Source organism: Phasianus colchicus, chromosome 4, assembly GCF_987193195.1.
Source record: "Phasianus colchicus chromosome 4, bPhaCol1.hap1.1, whole genome shotgun sequence".
Taxonomy (NCBI): Eukaryota; Metazoa; Chordata; class Aves; order Galliformes; family Phasianidae; genus Phasianus; species Phasianus colchicus.
Genome location: NC_143439.1, coordinates 47,989,724 through 48,010,668, shown reverse-complemented (window position 1 = coordinate 48,010,668; position 20,945 = coordinate 47,989,724). Strand labels below are relative to the sequence as shown.

Genomic DNA, 20,945 nt, shown 5'->3' with positions numbered 1-20,945 from the left:
ACTACCTTTAAATAAAAAACCTGCAGTATTCTGATGCAGATGGAGGGCAGAGTATGGGGAGACTGAGAGGTTTTGGTGTCTTACAGAGTGACTCAATTTGTTCGGATGTGTTATTTTACCCTTATGTTCTACAGAAAGCATCAGCAAGGAGCATTTAATCCTGATGATAATATTGGCTGCCAGAAGACAAGGATTTTCAGGAATAAGATTGGTAGGCAAATTAAATGCCTTTCCTTCTAAACTAGGGAAGGAAAACCAAAGCTGAATATTAGGGAGTTTTTTGTTGTGCTCATGTTTCATGGAAGTATTTGAGTGAACTTTCAGATTTTCGAGGCAGCAAATGAAAGCTATTTTTTAAAGTAATCTGAAATTTTTGGAAAGAAGGTAGAATGGTTAACTGAAACAAAGGAAACCTTAAAGGCAATACATCACTAACCAAATTAGTGCTTTTAAATGCAGAAATAAAACCATCTTGGTAGTTACTCATTGCCATACCATAACTAGGGACAAATGAGCAATTAAATTAATTACACAGGTGTGCTGATTAGAAGTAGGTAAATCAAGAAGACTTGCATAGGTTACATGATCTGCAGGGAATTTGGAAGGAAGCTCATAGGTTATTATTCTCTCTAAGAACCTGCCTTCCCAGCCACACTTAAAACAGCCATGCCCCAGTCAGGTTTGTTCCCAAAGAATTCTCATCAGAACTTAAATTTCTTTACTCATGATGGTTGTGGCCTGGAGTTCTATCTTTAATTATATACTCATGGCAAATGTCATCCTCTTACTATTTAAATTCCAGCAAAACCAAAACAGCAAATGCATTAGGAAACATTTAAGTGTTTTTCCCATAACTGACTCCTTTCTGGCAAGTTTCTAAACTGGATGAGGAGGTAGGCAGAAGCCAGGCTGGATGATGCATGAAGAGTGGCACTTAGGTTCGTTTGTTACCTTCTTATGAAACTTCACTGTGTAGGGGTGGAGAGGGAAAGCTGCTCTCAAAAACAAATAGCACTGTAGAGAAACTTGCCCAGACGTATAACACACAAGTGATTACTTGCCAGCAGTACTTTTGAGGATGGAAATATGCTGCAGTTTGCCAGCAATTCAGCTTTTGATAGAAAAGAGGCACATCCTAAGGGGTTGCTGCATAGAAGCTAGGACAACAGCTTTTTTTTTTTTTTTTGTCTCACCTGGCTGTTAGTCTGTTTTATGATATTTGATGAGCAAACAGTGGCCAAATTTTTGCCATTGCTAAGTACTCTTAACAGCCCTTCGGGGACACTGTGCTTCCTTCCAATCTTTACTGCTCTTTTCATAGAACCATTTAGTTTGGAAAGTCCCCTAAGAATATCACATCCAACCAACCACCCTTTAGTACAAACCATGGCCCTTAGTGCCACATCCACACATCTCTTTCATACTTCCAAGGACAGAGACTCCACCACTTCCCTAGGCAGGCCATTTCAATGTCTAATTACCCTCTCTATTATCAAATACTTCCTGATAACTAATCTAAACCACCCCTGGCTAAGCTTGAGACCATTTACTCACATCCTATCAACTTGTCACTGAGAAAAAGAGAGTGTCATCCTTCTCACTGCAACCGCCTTCCAGATAGTTGTAGAAAACCATGAAATCTCCCTTCAGCCTTCTATTCTCCAGATCAAACCGCCTCGTCTGCTCCTCAGATATCTTATTTTCTATCAAAAATCTCTTTTGAAATACTCAAAGGTTTATCAGGAAAAAAAAGCCAAACAGCTAGCAGACACATATGACTGTTATCAATGGCATGAGTTATTCTCACTGTTCACCTATCTTTTCTTTCTCTTTTTTTACATGTCTGGGGTTTGAGGTATACTAGGAGCCACCACAAGGACTAAGTTGGCCTGTTGGTCTTTATATGTGGGTATAGCTTCTCAAGTAAGTAAACATGCCCTACACACCCAACCTTCGCCCTGCCAGACCTTTCTTCTTACTGATTAAACTCTGATTCCACTGATCCTGAAGCACATGATAGTGCTTTTTAATTTATTTACTGTCAGCCTTGTGATATCAGCTATTAAATTCATCTGCGTCAGAGTGCTGACATCAGCCCACTCATAATTTGCCCACCTTCCAGAAAGGTGGAATTCTGAAGATGAAGGAATGGTAGGCAAATATTACTTTCCATCTGAGACCAGTGTGTGTCAAAGATAACCACGGGACAACTCAACAATGCAAACAAAAGCAGGGTGCTTCAAGAACTTGAACTTACCAGAGCCCCTTTTTATTGCATGGTACTGTGGTATTACATATTAACCTGCAGTAATATATGTAGCAAAACCAGTTTTACAAGAGCTGTTGGAAAATATTCCTCTAATATTATTAAAAGTCCCTGAGTGCATTTATACTTCAGATAAAATTTGATTTTTTTTTTTTGTAGAGCTCAAAAGCATTGAATTACTGTAATACAGGCATAAACATGTACTAAGCTCAAAGCAGTGCTTTGTATAGCATTGTATAGGTTTGTATGCAGTTAGAGGTCTGAGATGGAACTGAATGCTCATAAATAAGTCAGTTATAAAAGTAAACAGAGCCATAGGTTGGTGGCAATTCTTTCAGCAGATTACACAAAAGGATGAGAATATCATGTTTCACTCAAGCAGAAGGATCTTAAAAGTGTGTGTGTGAAGTTACTCCCAAATGGTAGAGTTAAGTACTCCCTGCCCCAAGGGGTGGTAACTATTGGAATGCTATTGCAGTAAAAATGAACTATTATTGCCATGAATTTAGACCAAAGGTGTCATCACCTTCTGGAAATCCAAAACTTGGAATGATTGATTGTATTGGTTCAGTTACTTTTAAAATATGGAAATGAAAAAACTAACTTGTTCAGACATCCATCATTCTTCATCTACTGGCTTTGAAGTATTTTGTCTATGATATTCCATTAAATGTAATATGATGTGCTTACCTATTAATAATTCACAGCGCAATCACATTTTTAAACTACTATTTATTTGTAATGACCTGATTGTTCTCTGTATTGAAAAATCACCAAATTCACCTGCCTCTTCTGTAATACATTTGCACTGACCAAAATTAAGAAGTAGAAGTGAACGATATGCTAACAAGCACAGTTACAAATATGGTGCAAGTAAGGTCTCACAGACTCTATTTGAGTTAAACTAACACAAAACACTTTGTTTAATGGCCAGTTTCCAGCCTTTCTTTGTTCACCATTCTGGGCACTTGCAGAAGGAGAAATAAGAAAAGCATGGGCATTTGAGTATGCTGCAGCAAGCAAGGAATGGAAGACAATGAAAAGTTCAGGGAGAAGCTTGAATAAAATAATCTTTACTTGTTCTCTCTGTTTCACACAAAATTAGCCTTTACCTATGAGCAGAATTAAAGTTCCTCAGGGGTGCTGAGCACTTCCAGCTGTTTGGATGTGAGTCAGGAGCTGCCAAAGGATAACTGCTGCCTCCACCCCTTCTGTGTGTTTGGATCCCCAGCAACATGCAGTGCAGTGTCTGGGCAAAAATCCGCATGCTGCCCTGGAGGCTGAGTTACCTCTGAAACTGCTCCATTCCTTCAGTGTTATGCAATGCAAAAGTCTCTGCCTTTAGTCCTGGAATTTTTTCACAGGTTCTTCCACCACTTTTGCTGCTGCTAATCACTATTTCCCTGTGCATGAGCCATATTAAGTAACAAATCATTTCTTATCAATATTGTTACAGGAATTAGTGTAGCTCTGACAAAAAGAATAAGTAAAAATGCTTATGTGGTGAGTAAGCTTGGTTACTTCTTTCTAGATAGGAGATTTTTCATGGAAATAAAGGCTTGAGAGTACAAATCCAGTAATCCAGTCCCCTCAGGTATCTTTCCAAATTTGGCCAAGCCCAAACAGCTTCAATATGGGGATGCTGCTACCATAGCTTAAGTAGAGACTGCTTTAAAAGGCTAAAGTTTTCAGCATACGCTACATTGGCCAGCTCAGTGTTCACTTTTCAGTAAATACACCTGTATAAAATCCCCAATTATCCCATCTCCATTATATCTGTGAGGGTTTCCACTAATTCTGCAAAAGTAGGACGTCCTTCAGGCTTCTGGAAAAAAAAAAAAAAAAAAAAAGCAGAGGAGAAATTTAAATTAATAGAAGATGGTTACAGGTACATCAAAGAAACTGGTTAAAATTATTATTCATATTATTATTTTATTTTGTTGAGACAGGTTAAAGAGATGAAGTTTATCTTGTTCTGCACATCAGTGTGCCAGAAATCAACAGAATGAAAAAGTACTTTCAGAAGAAAGCATTTTTATGCAAAATTCCTTTGCACACTACAGGAGGAAACATAGGGGATATATTCAAAACCAGGGATGGTGTAGACCTATTGTGTAGATTATGTGCTTGGTATTTATTGAATGCAACAGTCAAAAGAAACAGAGGCTTTTAAACTAGATGTGGTTTGTGAAAAAGCATAGCAAAAATTACTGAGGATTCCACAAAGTAAAGGTTTATTGCTCCAATTTTTGAGGATAGCATTCAGATCCACATTGCAAGTGAAGTTAAAGTAATATCACAAGAAAGAAAGACCAACAAACCTCATGCCAGCAGCTGTACATGACTTTGTATACAGTGTGTGATGCCAAATGTGGCCGATAAAGTCGGTTACCTGCAGAAATCTCATGCACAACTTCATAATTTGATTTACTTTCAAAAGGCATTTTGCCTTCTGTGAAAACTTCCCACATCAGTACACCTAGAATTGAATCAAAATATGTAGAACAAAACAAGAACTGCAAAGCCACAAGTTGTCTAATGATACTAGAAGTCCCATTCTTTTCTAAGCATTTAATTATGAATGAAAAATATGGGCAACCTGAGGTGAATGAAAAAAAACAATGAACTGATGTAATTATGCTCATACTGAAGTCAGCTAAAGTGATGGTTCATGAAAATGAGGTTAATAAGCATTTGGTTAACGGAGACACTTCAAAAACATATGTCTGTTGAAAACCAAATTTTTTAGATTAAAAGTGTATTAAAAAAACCCCACACAGTCTTCCTATACAGACAAGATTTGAAAAATGAGATACACTAAAGATTAAGACAGGAAACATCAGAAAAAGTTGCTTTTTCCTCAATCTTATCAGTAGTTTTGGGGAAACAGCTTGTAACACATTAACCTAACCCACTCACCAAATGACCAGATGTCTGATTTACTGCTGTACTTTTTGAAATGAAAGACTTCAGGAGATGACCACTTGATTGGAAACTTGGCACCTGAAGAGCTGACATATTCATCATCAATGACGTATCTAAAGAACATCAGCAAATACCATGTATTTTAGCAAGAGTTAAAGTGAAAGCAGTTCTGGCAGCGTTTTGCTCAGGTGGTTTACAACTCCATGAAAATACTGTGTCAGTTTGTAAGAAAAGAAATTACATCATTAATTTAATATGGAATGCATATGAAATGAAATGAAATATATGCAGTTAAAGAAATTTCAATTTAAATGAGTAATTTGATTGCTTGTGAGAGGTATGTCATAATAAAAAGTGCTGTTTGTGTGCTCACAGGATGGCTGTTGTTATCGCCCCCTGGAAAAGGTCCCTATGCTGCAGGCAGGGAAAACAGCAGCAATACGTATTATTGTTACTTTTTAAGAAGAGAAATAATGGTCTTATTCTGTGCCTGGGGAGGTTCCGTTTGGATATTAGGAAAAAATTTCTCTCCAAAAGGGTGATAAGGTATGGTAACAAGCTGCCCAGGAAGGCGGTGGTGTCACCATCTGGAGGAGATCGAGAAATCTGTAGATGGAACACTAAGGGTCATGGCTAAGTAGGCAATACGGTGATGGGTTGACAGTTGGACTAGATAGTCTTAGTGTCTTTCCTAACCTTAATGATTCTATGAATTTATGTGCCCAATAAGGGCTTTTATACAGTGATATTTTAAAAGGCTGAGCCCAATATCCAAACAAGCTCTGTAAATTCTCATGAGAAGACAACAGGTATACACTACACAACTCTTACAATTGAAGGCATAATGTATTGGTATCTTTTAAAGCTCCTTTCAAAGGATGTCACATTGAGAAAATCATAGAATCATAGAATTGCTCAGGTTGGAAAAGACTTTCAAGATCCAACCTGTTGAACCTCAACCTAACCATGCTAGCCTATCCAACAACCCTCTGCTAAATCACGTCCCTGAGCACCACATCCAAATGGTTTTTAAACACATCCAGGGAGGGTGACACAACCACCTCCCTGGGGAGCCTATTCCAGTGCTTAACAACCCTTTCTGTAAAGTTTTTCCTGATATCCAACCTAAATCTTCCCTCGCACAACTTGAGGCCATGAGAAATTGCTTCTTTGTGTCTCTTTCTTATTTTTGGGGCAGGCACGGAAAGATGAGAGGTTATTGGATAAAGAACATACAAAACAGTACTAAGCTGGTGTCTTCTGAGCTCTGACTAATTAGGGAGTGTTCTCATCACCTCTCTACAGTGGATGGAGCTTTGTTTCTCTGGCCTGTGCTTGCACTCCCTCTTCATGTGTGGTTGGTCCCCTCACTAAGCAGAAAAACCACTTCCCTGATAAGAAGCACACGTCACACTTCCTGCCCACATGTCTTCCTTCCTCACCTACCCTGCTGCTGAGGCTCCAAAGGTCAGCACCAACACCTGCCTCTGTTCCCAGTGGCTTTCTGCTCTCACTGGGCTCCGGAAATTTGGAGCACTCACTCTACTGAGCTTAGAACCATCTAATCATATAATGGCTCGGTTTGGAAGGGACCCCAAGGATCATCAGGTTACAAACCCGCTGCCACATGCAGGGCCACCAACCTTCAGATCTGCTACTAGACCAGGCTGCCCAGGGTGCCATCCAACCTGGTCTTGAACACCTCCAGGGAGGGGGCATCTACAGCCTCTCTGGGCAGCCCATTCCAGCACCTCACTGCTCCCTCTGTGAAGAACTTCCCCCTGACACCTAATACAAACCTTCCCTCCTTGAGCTTAAAACCACTCCCCCTTGTCCTATCACTATCTATCCTTGTAAAAAGTTGATTCCCTTTCAATTCATAATCCCCTTTTTAAATGCTGGAAGGCTGCAATGTGGTCACCCAGCAGCCTTCTCTTCTCCTGGAAGAAGAGCGAGCTTCTGGCAGACCAGGGCACACTGGGAATTTCTATGTCCACAAACTACTGCTGACATTCACCAGATATTTTGCTCATCTGTCTTGCACTCAGCAAGAGGACAATATGACACTCTATTCACAGAGGAACAACAATATTATTGATTTGATCAGAATTGTAGATGCTGTGTACAGTGGAATTTCCCACACCAGCAAGCAAGCAGTAAGGGTGGTGATGGGCCTCGTTCCAGCTGACACACACTGAGCTTGCACCTCTTACCTTGCCATGCCAAAGTCAGATACTTTAACAGTGTGTTCAGCATTTACTAAACAGTTCCTTGCAGCCTAGGAAAAATGAGAAAAACATATGTGAAATCCGGGCAAAAGCATTTTTAGGAAGAATAGAATAGATAATTTACTTTCAGCTCATGCATTTTATATCCTGAAAGGAGGTATGTGTCCTGCTCAAAAAGATGAGAAATAAGTAAAATTCTGGCTCAGTGTTGGTGAACACCTTCCACTGCTGTGTGATTTCATGCATATAGCATATACCTGCATGAATGCTTGTCTCATGAGTTGCAATAATTTCAAGTATCCTTGCACAATAAAAGAACTTTTCAGATGCAGAGTCTAGTTATCCAAACAGGTATTTTCCTGAATGTCAACATCAGGACACTCAATATGAATTATTAAAAAAGTATTTCTGTGACCTCTTAATTCCCTGTGTCTGAAGGGCAGGGCAGACAAGCCAGCTATATATCCCAGCACAAAGGTAAGGCAGCAGGGAGCAGAAGAAACATGAATACAGAAAGGCTTTGTTGAAGTATTGCAGGGCACATAAGCACCCCTAAATTTCAACAGCATATTCCATATCATCAGTATTCATTGAAAACCTCAGAAAACCTATTGTACTTACTAAATCACGGTGAATAAAGTTATTTCTCTCCAGATACTCCATCCCTTCGCACACATCCAGGCACATGCCCAGCAGCATGTCTCTGCTGAGCTTCCCCCGCCACTGTCGCAGGTAGTTGAGCAGGCAGCCATTCTCCAGGAATTCAGTCACCACATAGAGAGGCTTCTGGCGTGTGCACACCCCGTACAGCTGGACCAGCTTTGGGTGGGATAGTTTCCTGTTTAACATTGTTTAAAATTGCATTTCAGTTAGTAGATCACTTGTCTCTGGTAGGTAGAATCACAAAATCAAAGGATATCCCAAGTTGGAAAGGACTCATCAAGTCCAACTCAAAAGGTAACTAGACCTTTCATTCATGATCAATTATCATGATAATTTTGAGAAACACCTTCAGTGTTTTATAAACATTATTCAATTCAACTAGCTCTGGAGTTGTCCTCTACCTAACACATTTCTGTAAACAATTTCCTAAAAAAGGTTCGTTTTGCAAAATTGTGATAGACCATCAGTTATACAGATGGAGTGAATATAAACCTTGATTTGGAAATATGAAGCGGAAAGGACTTATTTTGTCTGGCTTTCAGGCAGGGGACATGAAAGGCTGTAAGGGTTCTTCACCTCTGTTTTTACCTCTTTCTATGGATTGAGACAATACGTGGTCTGGATAATCCCCTAATTTTCAAATTTGGAAGGAATGGCAATATAGCTTATGAGAAGCTTTAGTTAGCTTTAGTTAGTTCTGCCCATGCTCCTAGAGGCACTGAGTTATAGACGAAAGAATGGCTGTAGGAGTAACTGTAAGCACATCTACTGCCCCTACTCTCCAAGTGCAAAGCAGCACACATTCTAAAGAAAGGCCCTGGTGAGCAGTTTAGCAACCATTACACTAGCTTTTTGGTCCTTAACATCCACTATTCCCATCACAATAGCTTTGTTTGTTTTAAATGGACTTAGGTTATATTTGTTTCTTGGTCATCTCAGTGTCATCTGTAAGCTAGAATAACTTTTGTACTTACATCATCAATTTGGCCTCCTCCATGAAATCGTCTTCAGACATCGCACCTTCATTGATTTTTTTGATGGCAACCTTGATGGTTGCTTTCCATTTACCCAGATGAACAATTCCAAATTGTCCACGCCCAAGCTCTTTCATAAACGTCAGTTCTGAGGGGTTCAATTCCCACTCCTCTGTAAAAACAATCCTGTGTGTTACAGTAGTCTAGGAGACATGCCCATCTGCAGTTAATGTACACAGCAAAGTATCACGACTGTTCATCAGCTATAGCATGGATTTTAATTATCTGGAATTTTCCACACATGTATGTGTTCATACATGAGTGGTACTTTACAGCTTGTAGAATGCTGTTTAAATTGTTTAACGTAGGAAAGCCTGAGGCTTGAAGATAAGGCAAGAAATTGGCTTTGATTACCTCTGAGATTTTTTCTTTTTGGCACTGTCATCTATGTTTTTAACTTTAAATCAGTTCCAGAGGGCTAATATAGCCAGAGAAATAGTCACTGACTGCCTCTATTGAAACTACCAAAATAGTTCTGCTCTCCAGAAATATTAAGCCTTAATACTGTTTTATAAGCCTTAATACTAATTCACAGTAAAAATGCACAGTAAAAATTTTGGAAATTCATATATATATATATATATGTATATATACACGCACATATACATACATACATACATATATATGTGTATATTCGTACATACACATCTATCAGTTAATATTAACTTCCTGATCTGTGTGCACAGCACCAGCATTTACTGCTTGCTTTCCAACACTGTGTAAGACATCATTCTTATTTCTTAAAACTTCCATAATTGACAAAAGAATCTTCCCCATCAACAATATTAATTTTATTTTCATAGGCATTTAAATAAAAAACCTTTTGCAAATCTGCTAAATGTATATGTGAGTTTCTGGTCTGCTTATGGAAGTCCAGAAAGGCATTAGTGGTTGTGAAAGAAGCATAACACTCATTGAACTGAAGGAAATGAGTCAGGCCTTTCATTTGGATTTGACACCTGAGGTGTCTGAGTCTGGTGATTAAGAAGCTGGTTATATGTTTCTTATGACTGGGAAATTTATGACACAATTACTAGCTGAATGAATGCAATCTCAACTCTTGCCCAGACAGATACCTAGGTTTCCACCAAAACAAGATAAAGAATTTACCATAACTAAATCCTGCTGTTGCTGGTGAAGAACATCTGATTGATCTGAGTGGATGTCGGAGACGGGTGATAAGACCTGCAGGAAACAAAGCACCAATATTCTGTTGACAAATTGCTCCATTTTTAAGTATACTACATCATACTTGCTCTCAAAAATATTTCTGTCTCTACTCACTCATGGTAAAAACATTTTAATCCATATTGAAATGATAGGCAGAACCAAGAATGAATGGTATTTTGAAATTATAAAAGGCTGCCATGAGCCAACAACTAGGGGTGGCTAACTCTGGTAGACAGCAAGTCAGTGTCAGAGAGTCCTTCTGCCTTCCAGTTCTGCCTTCTGTATGTCATGTGTGTGCCAAAAGCTGCAAAAGCTGCCTGCTGGTGCATAGCACAGCTCCTGTTTTTCTCAGATTGCATGCATGCAAGTCACTGAGTTGAAGGCAATGAAAGAACTATGATCAAATTTAGTGCAAGATCACATTCAGTCAAATATGAATCAACAGAATACAGAGTGGGTAAGAACATAAGGCTTCTAGTTTCATCCATTTTTATGAATGAAATTTCATTCATATGTATGAGTTTGGTATTATCATTTTCCATATTATATATGCACATTGCAGCTACAACTTCAGCAGAAAGGATCACAGTATACCTGAATTTATTACCAATAAAAAAAATTGTGTATCTTTTTGGAAGGAAAATATTAGTTTAAGAGTGACATCCAATTTCTCAAAGTCTTGATGAGCTCCAGATTATCAGTAGTAAAACCTTATCAGCTTACATCCATTACCTGCAGCATTGTGTTGATGATATTGAATGAGCTCAGGAATAGAGGAGAACAGATATTTTTCTGCTACATAATACTGTTTCAAATGGTTTTTCTTAATTTGATAATGTCGAATGTCTCCACCATGACTTCTGAAATCAACAAAAGATTATGATTGTCAGTAAAAATATTTGATACTACGAATCTAACTGTATTTTACTGATATGGCAGCCACAGTACTTGGTGTAATAACAGGCAAAATGAGATTATAAGGCTTTATTGTTTGTGCCACATTGCTGAGATGAGCAGCCCTTGGAGTCGAGTATTTCAGGATTTCTATGAATGCAATTGATCTTATCTTAGGATATCGGCACCCTGACTCCCAAATGCTCAGCACCACCATTTCAGTATATGGGCAGCAATTCACTGACTGCAGTGCTGCAGTGCTACACAAATAGTGCTGGTGCCTCACTGCTCCCATGCACCGTATATCCAGCCTGCCCCTCATCCCAAGGAGTTTTAGGGAAACCCTTCACATTTTCAATCAAATCACAACCATTTGGAGCAACTCACCCTTTAGATTGTGAATACACAGACAGTGTAAGGATTCCCTGTTGGCTTGAATCTCTGACAACAAATGAGCCTTCTTTGGACTGAAAAGAAATGCAGATATTTACTTTCTTGAATAAAGGTTTGTTGAAATAGCACTTGCAGATGATTACTGACTTCAGCGGTATACCTATGACTACTTGGGAGGGTGATAAAGCAGCACTGAACAGGAATTGATAACAAAGCAGAGCAAAATTAACCAAAGGAAAATATCAAGTGCCAGAGTTAAATATTTTGGGTGAATTACACTCTTCAGTGTGAAGCGGTGAAAATTCTTTCATTTATTAAAAATTCAGGTTATACAAATCACTAGAAAATTGCTGCAAAACAATTTTAACTCTGGTGTTCTTCTCTGCTCTATCTTGCCCAAGCCCTGTATTAGCCCTTGAGCCTAATGAATTTTACACAAGCTAGATGACACACAAATGCCCATCAGAGATAGAGGGTAGAATACAGCATGAATTGTTTGATCTGTATGTAAGGAAGGATCAGGGGTTTTGTTAAGTTCTGCCACCTCACTAACTTCCTGCAAGGATTTCAGTCTTCAGTGTTTCATACCAAAGACAAGCACCGTAAGCTCCATGTAACTCATGTTACTCAATATGGAAAATCTTAATAGAATTTGCTGGGGTTACAATGTAAAATTTTGGGATGTCTAGACAGTCTGCACTACACTGTACTCCAGAAAGCCATCCTTTTATATTAAAGCACGTTCTCTTTCTCTCTCTCTCTTGCATGTCAAACAGAGTTGGATTTGGCTGTTGAAACTCTCAAGATGCTTCTACTGATAATCCTTTGTAGACATTATTAACTCAATGCATAGGCTGAGTTACCTTCTGTCGCAAGAGTAGTTCTGCCTGGCTTCTGTTGATGTTCTTGCAATACCACCTGCAACAAGGAGATGACATATCAACTTCAGCCAGTACAAATTAACATTTGTTCTGCTTCACAGAAAGAAGGGTTAGTCTTAATAGTTGCTCTATCTCCAATGTTAACACCTGAATAGAACTAACCACTGTTGTATATCAGGCATCTCTTAATTTGGAATTACTTCATTAGGCCACAGCAAATATAACAAATACTTTCCCATTGAATGTGATTCACTATAATTAAACGTGAGGTGAAATAAAAGGAAAAAAAAAAAACAGGAAACCATTATGCTAAATTTTGATTAATTTTACAGCGAAGCTGCTTCAGCCCCCTCTTCACTGGAGTTACGACGTATTTTACTTTTCTCTCCAGGAAACCAGGCTGAAGAAATTGAAAATAGATCCTAGATAATCAACTAGATGTTCACAAAGGGAAGAGATCAGAATAAAGAGATACTATGTAGTGAGCCTACAGAAATAGGACATACCTAGATTCTGTCATTATGATTAATCATAATTATATGATTATTATGATTGATTTCATCAATCACAATCCCTAAATTCTTCTAAGCAGGGCTACTCTCAAGGAGTTCTTGTCCAAGTTTGTATACACACCTGGGATTACCTTGACCCAGGTGCAAAACCTTGCACCTTGTTTTGTTGAACCTCACTAGGTTCACATGGGCCCATCTTTTGAGTTTATCAAGGTACCTCTGGATGGCATTCCTCCATTCTGCTGTATCAACTGCACAGCTCAAGTTGGTGTCATCATCATATTATACAGTCCAAACAGATAGACCATAATAAAAATGTTTAACACATTCTAAGGGTGAAATTTTATAACAAAACAAAACAAAACAAAACAAAAAAGAGGCTTCAATAAAGAAAACAAAGAGAACACCTGTTCCCTGTTCACAGTCAGTCTTCTGGTAAAAGCTGAAAGATCAAGCGTCAAAAGTTACCGCTCAATTTTTAGAAAAGAAAGTAGAGTCATCGTCTTCAAGAGTACTTACTCATATGTTTCTAAATTACTTTTTGTGTTCTCAGTAACATAGTTGCTAGGAATTAGACCTTCATTCCTGAAACATATTAAGGATAATATAATAGTAAGATGTAAAATATTCATAGGATCAAGATACACATCTTCTTTTTCTGAATGACAGAAGTTATTTCTACTATTGGTTATGTCTTTAGATTCTGAATCCCAACATGAGAATCAAGTAAGAGTATAACTCCTTTCACCTGAGGCAGAGTGTTTCTGCCCCAGAATGTGAATGGCTACTGAAATGATGGGTACTTAGAGTGCCAAGAACAGCACGTCAAGGAAAATTTTTGAGTGAAATCAAAACAAAGATTAGAAAAAAGTGACATTTCTTCCAAATCAGAAATCATTAGCTTTATTTCTATCCTTGTAACAGATCTTCAATATGAAGAAATAAAAAGTGAGTGCTTGCATCTATACCAAATAATAAGAAAGCGGACTCTAACGGCAAATCTGACTTGAGCAAAAAAGTGCTTAAAAGTATTTAAAGGAGGGATGTGAATGAAAAAGAGACAGTTATTACATAACATGTAATCACTCTTCATATCAGATTACAGGATACACTGAAGAAATTGTGGAGAAAGAGGAACATCATGAAAAAATATATAAATGCAGCAAGGATCCTAAAACAAGTTATCCAGTTCTCTAAAATGTCCAAGAACCTTTGATTAGGGGTTTTGTTTAACTTAAATGTCTTACCAGTCTCTGTGGTCTTTATGAAGACTTTACACATGCACAACACGTGGTAGAGCACTTGAAGCATATAAAGCTGGATTTTCACATGGCTCAAAGCCCAGTGGTTCACATAGTCCTCAGATATACTTACGCTGTTTTGAAGTTACTAAGCCTATGACTTAACCCTGTATTCCCAGCAGAGAGGAGATGTCACCCCATTTCTGGAGTGCCAAATACTGTCCAAACTCTTCTCAATTAACCCACGTTCCTCATACATACCTTCTCTATACCTTCAAACCTCCATTAAATTTACATGTACCTCATTCGACATGCTTGGAGGGTTGTAAGATAATCCTACAAAGGGCTGTTCTTGTTATCTCTCTGTAGGAAGAGGGTTTAAAATTAGATGCCCAGTCTCTCTTACCCATACTGGTCTCTGGCCTTCCACCAGTGAGGATCATACTGTTCAAGGATAATGTATTCTTCCGACTGCTTGAGTGATAAATCAGAGGGTCCTCTTGCGAAAAAGTCATATAACGCAATAACTTTGAGTTTCTTTGTGTAGTCTTCAAAAGCCTCAGCAGGTAGAGGAGGTAAAGGCTTGTTCTTTACATGCAATTTCTTCTTACGCTAGTGAAAAAGAAAGTATCTTCCATGGTTAGTCTTTTCTCTCATCTATTTCTTGTATAATTCCCCTACTACTATAGCATCTCAGTAACTAAAAGGTACTAATCATGGTCATAAATTCCTGCCATACAGCACAATAACCTTGTAAAACTCTTATTTGTAAAACAGTATGATTCACAGTTGAATAGTTTGGTATCAAAGCCAAAGTTAAAATGGAAAGGCCACATTTAGACTACTGTGTCAGTTCTGGGCTCTCCAGTTCAAAAAAGACAGGGATCTCTTGGAAGTAGTCCAGCAGAAGGCCACAAAGATGATAAAGGGCCTGGAGCATCTCCAGTATGAGGAATGGCTGAGTAGCATAAGTCTGTTCAGCCTAGGGAAAGGAAGACCAAGGGGTGATCTGATTGATGTTTACCAAATATCTAAAAGGAGATGAAAGGCAAATAGACGAGGCCAGGTTCTTCTCATTGGTGTGTAGTGATAAGACAAGAAGTAATGGCCAAAAACTTGAACATAGGAAGTTCCATGCAAGTACGAGGAAAAACTTCTTTACAGTAAGGGTGACAGAGTACTAGAATAGGTTGCCCAGAGAGGCTGCGGAGTCTTTTTCTACAGAGATACTCAAGACCCATCTGTATGCCTACCTATGTGACATATTATAAGGCACCTGTTTTAGTACAGGGACTGGACTCAATGATCTCTTGAGGACTCTTCCAACCCCTGCAATTCTGCGACAATGAAATTGCACCTTTCTAAAGGGCACCTTTCCCACCTCCATCAGCCAAACCCAAAAGTTGGAGAATGAACTACCCTCATCCATGACAGCAAACTTGGGAACCCACTATGATCCTGTATTTCCATCAGTATCTTTGGATACTCTGATTTTTTAATTTATGCAACAAAGCAACCTATGTGCTCAAGAGCTAGCTACTCCTCTGCTTGCTTCAGCAGTGAGACACTGGATGTCACATCATCTCAATTTTTTTCATCTGCCAAAATGTTACTTACCTTACACTTCCAAGTATGTGCATATGAATCTTCTGCTTGAGAGGCTGAGTACTGCGTCTCCAGGTCAGTGTCAGGGTCCACGTTTATCTTTGTTCTCATTGCTCTAATTTTGAAAAATAAGAAGTGTTTTTGTGATTACACTTTTATAAACATCCACATGAAAATATTTACGGAAATGTATGCCTTCGTTCACATTAGGGATGTTCAGGGTAGAACTTCTTCAAACTTTTGCACAATTAGTATTTCTACTGAAGATAGATGGACTTTTAAAATTTTATAATGGTTTTTAAAATAGATGGACTTTATGTACAGGCATTTTGACTGTCTCAATTGCTGAAAATCTGAAGGATTTCACATACCGTTTTTGTACCGCACAGCAGCAGCAGCAGCAGAAAACAGACTGGATGGTGTGATCTGTAAACAAGAACATTTTCCGCATATGCAGTGATTGTTTACAAAATTTACATAACGATTGACTACTTAGCTCTATTATTAACTCTTTCTTGCTGTGAGATATCTAGCAAAACATTAAGGTGGAATTTGCATCCACCAAAGAAGCTGAACTTTCCTCCCAACCCAGCTGTATTTATTCACTAACAGCATTAAAATCTCTTTTAATTAAATCAGAAAAAAAAAAAGACATCAGTGAGATATGTACTGATGTAAGTGACCATACTGCCCTGTGCACAGTATCATTACAGACAAGAGATAGAGAACCGATCCTCTTCAGCATTCACAGAATTTCTACATCACCTGAGCCAAATACAGACCAGCATTTGCATTAGATTTTCTTATTCTGAGACTTACTCAAAGGACATGCAGTATATTTTATTATTTAAATTAATACTGATTTCCCTGATTCTGTTCCAGCTATTCACATAATATATTCATTAACCCAGGTTTAATATGCTCACAAAATATGTGCTTTACACTTACATACTATGTGGTTGATAATTCTAAAATAAATACAACAGAAACACCATCACTTACACTGTACATTTACAGAAATGTTAGTATGGTATATCTTGTATGAGGAGCAAGGATAATACACTATAATTCCAGCTGATTTAAAATGAGTTAGAAGTCATTAAGGAGACTTGAAATCTCTAAGTAAAAGGTTGACAGCTGCACTGTTCCAGTTCCATACAGGCTCTAATATGGAGGTCATAGCACAAAAACAGGTCTCAGAACGTTAAGTGAAATAGGGTTCCTAAGGTCTTAGTATTTGATCTTTTATCTTGTTGACTGTTGGACTTGGTGATCTTTACGGTCTTCTCCAACCTAGATGATTCTATAATCATTCACATTATGTATCCTTGCACACACCATGTCTTCATTTGTTCCTCCCTCATAGAGTTTTTGACTTGTTGATCCTAATGACCTGACTTGGAATAAAAAGGTTGTTCTTTCCGTCAACCTGTGAGACTATTTGCCAATGTATTTTATCAATAGTTCAGCAAAGTGTGCTGACAGCATGTATTCTACCACTCAAAACATTTAGTAACCTGTGTGACAGAAAAGCAATTATTTTCTTTATAAAGGAATATGAGTCAGTAAATCTCATTGTGATAAACGAAAAAGGAGAAAATAACAGATGTCAGAAAAGTAAGAACAAAAATAGTTCTCAGTCAGATGTGGAAGAGACCTATTTTATATGTGTTTTGATTAGACTATTTGTCATGAAAGTCGTAGGGCATTTCCCTTAGACTTAGAGCAGCATCCTGTAAAGAACCTGCTGTGTGGGAAGGTGGCCGACCTACACTAATCAGAAGACACAATCAACTGTTTGATACAAGTTTCCACTAACAGCTATGCAAAATACCCAAACCAGATGACAGTGACAATTTTCTTTGAAGAAACCAGGCCAAAAACTTGAAGGTAATGTAATTTATTTGCTGCACAATTTAAATGTATTAAGCTGTCTCTCAGCTGCTTAAAACTACAGCAGGTTAACTTTGAACACAGTCTCTAGCATTGTTGGGCAGTAGAACTGAGTTTGTTAGTGTCTTCAGCATGATCAAGCTTGGAACGAACAATCCTCTTTAAAAAGTCAGCTGGGAAATATTTCTGTTTTATTTATATTGCTTTTCTGCTCCTGGGAAAAAAAAAAAAAGAAAGAAAGACAGGAAGAGAAAGAAAGAGAGAAAAGAAAAAAAAAAAAACAACCTAGAAGTTTAATTGTTGTTTATAAACTAAGTGAGGTGCAAAAAGAAAACTTGTCTATTTCTGATGACGCCCCATGTAGTCTGATTAAATACATCATTTCTCATTAGATCTGTTGTCCTCATAGAAGCTTATTAGCAATAACTAGAAGCACGACAGAGTTTCAATGTAACATGAAATTGATGTTCTAGTAAGATTTTAAAGATGGCAAAACATATAGCCAAAGCTGGAAGTCAACACATGGGTTAGACCATGGCTGTAGCCCAGAAAAACCTGTCCTATACCAACCTCCTTTTTTTTTTTTTTTTAACATATTTGGCCAACATTGCAAATGGTGACACACCGAACAATTCGATTAAAGTGGTCTACATCTGTATCTTTGCTAGCAACACAGATCTCTACACGTAGAACTGCCTCCAGATGCCCCTGTGATGCTCACTGCACAGCTACAGGAAATCTGCACTTCCTGCCTGAGGCTTTTATGGCTGCACACACCCTCCCAACGACTGAGGCTCTTCCTTTGTCTTTACCTTCTTCTACTCAAAAGCTTTAAATCAAAATTTTTTAAAAAGTTAAAATTAAATAGACACCTCTCCATATTTAAATACAAAAAAAAAAAATTGCAAGTAAGAAATTGAAAATGAATTTTCAGCATTTCTTCTTGATTCTCTTTTCTGCTAAATCATATCACCCTAAATCATATCACAGGAATCGATGGAATAATTCTGATTTCCCTGTTTTGAATTAAGGACCTTTTCTTAAACAAAACACTGGATTCAAAGATGTTTAGTTGCATAAGTATTAGTAGGCCTTGATCCTCTGATCACTGAAGAGTTCATTATTTAAAAATTAAGCAGTGGTGGTATCAGTGAAAGCAGCACTTCAGAAAGAAGAAAATTCTCCAGCACCCACAGCGCCACTAGACCTTTCAGCCCACATTCCCTTGAGCTCTGTCAAAACATAAGCTACAAAAATACATCTGGCTTTGATCCTTAGGAGGTAAGGATCTCTAACAAATCAGTTGGGTGGAGAATTTGAAATGTAGGTTCAACTCAAACAAGATGAGAATTTAGGCTGCTGAATCCAGGATTTGCCAATACTTCCTTCTTTAGCTGTGTGGAGAATTTTCTATTTCTAATTTCCGACAAATGCTTGCAATCACAGAGATCAGTCAATTCTACAAATAATTTAACATGGGAACAAAAAAGGTAGCCCATTTCATTGCTAGTATCTTTTTCTTCCTAGAAATAGGTCTTTAAAAAATCACATTTTCCTGATGACAGATTAACAAGTATGAAACTCAACACAAGTACAAACTATGATAACTTATAGGACTATGGTGCCCCAAATCAATTTTTTTTTAGCATGCCTAGAGAAGAGAGAAGATATAGTGGTAAGTGAGTCCTGTGGAAGAAGCAGAAATCCTAGGAATGAGACGTTGAAGCTCACTTGACAAATACTCACAAAGCAGAAAAAACAAAAACAAAAAAAAACAGAAAAGACACAGTGAAAAGATGCAAGTCCTTTGAGACGGTCCATTGCTGCCAGTAGTTTTCCTAAAAAAGTCCTAGAGCATCAAGCAGAATGCGTTGGGTTGATAAAATTGTGTGAGAGTGTGTGAATTGACCACAAACACGTGCAATCTTCGCCCTGTCTTCAGTTATACCTCACTCAATTTTGTAGACTTTGGGAAATAGCATCAAAGGTTTAAACAAAAGCAACAGGTTACAGATGAGTTCTTACAATCAGCATTTTATTATTTCTTAAGTCCCTTGATCTGATTCACTTTGATCACTTTTCTGATTCACTGCGACTCAAAGCGCTACTGATTTTGAAATCCATTTCTAGGATATGTATTTTATGGTATGTTCTGCAAAGTTCTTGCGCTTGCAGAAGGGATATGTTAACTCTACACAAGGTTATTCTGAGGAAAAACTGAAAATTCAGCTTCACTCACCAAAACCAAGTCTTTACTATAACACTCAATATGCCTCCTAATCAACTACAACTGATATCTAATCTAGTACAAAATATCAGTAGTTTGCTGCTAAAAATACTTCAAAAGACAAGCTTTCAGCTTTTCAAATGTACAAACTCAGGCTTTCTGTATTTGTCTGTGTTAAATTCTGCACCAGAGGAAAGCAGGCTCAAGTTATACCAAACTTTTTATTGGTAACTAATTTCTATGTGCCGCTGAAGACAGCACGTGGGAATATCTCCACATTTCCATCCATTTTCATGAGAAAAGACAGATGCTTTGCTGAATCCATCATCTAATGGATTCATATTTATGTAGTAATTTTGAAAGTTGAGAAAAGGAGTCCAAATACAGATCATTCAATCTGCAACCAAGCTGCACAAGAGAAAACTGTTGGGTATTGCTATGGCAATAATTAAGTAGCTCATTTGCTATGTACACACAACAGATGCACAAAACAATACTTCAAGAAAAATATAGGTGGGCCCGTTTACTTACAGGTTGAAAGAATCATATCTGGTTCTCTGCTTATATTCACGTGAAAATGCAAACCTTCCTTCATCAGCCGTGCCTGTGAATACCCCAGCAGTGCTCTTAGCTCTGCTGTGAAGCAAGGCAAAACACCAATACTGCCTGACCCCGCCTACTTTCCTTAAAAACAACCTACTAGATATTAATCTCATGCCTGCTAAGTGTTGGTTGGTGTTTTGTTTTTTGTTTTTTTTATAAAAAGGAGAAATAGTGAAAAAAATGTCTTTCTGCTTTCTAAAATCAAACATACACTTTACAGAAAATATATATATATATTGAACTATAATCACTAGGGCTAACTACTGCTGAAAATGGTAAAAACATCCAGCAGCTGTATGCCACAGAATTTGGTCCCATTCTGATAAATTTTTGATCCTGACATTTGGGGGGAAAAAAAAAGTTTTAATAAAAAGGAAGAGAAAGCATGAAGTTGATTAAGGAGTGCCTGA

At 37.9% G+C, this 20,945-nt stretch overlaps 1 protein-coding gene across 1 annotated transcript; it reads right to left on the bottom strand.

The window, feature by feature from the left end:
• Nucleotides 1–966: 966 nt before the first annotated feature.
• Nucleotides 967–20,611, bottom strand: LOC116225896 (tyrosine-protein kinase TXK-like). Its single transcript, XM_031588554.2, has 15 exons — nucleotides 20,464–20,611; nucleotides 16,184–16,238; nucleotides 15,825–15,927; nucleotides 14,614–14,819; nucleotides 13,486–13,551; nucleotides 12,437–12,491; nucleotides 11,568–11,647; nucleotides 11,019–11,146; nucleotides 10,227–10,301; nucleotides 9,057–9,228; nucleotides 8,041–8,257; nucleotides 7,405–7,469; nucleotides 5,186–5,304; nucleotides 4,588–4,745; nucleotides 967–4,091 (listed from the first exon to the last, which is right to left on the bottom strand). The coding sequence occupies exons 1-15, from the start codon at nucleotides 20,525–20,527 to the stop codon at nucleotides 4,023–4,025; spliced, it is 1,632 nt and encodes a 543-aa protein (XP_031444414.2). The 5' UTR covers nucleotides 20,528–20,611; the 3' UTR covers nucleotides 967–4,022.
• Nucleotides 20,612–20,945: the final 334 nt, after the last annotated feature.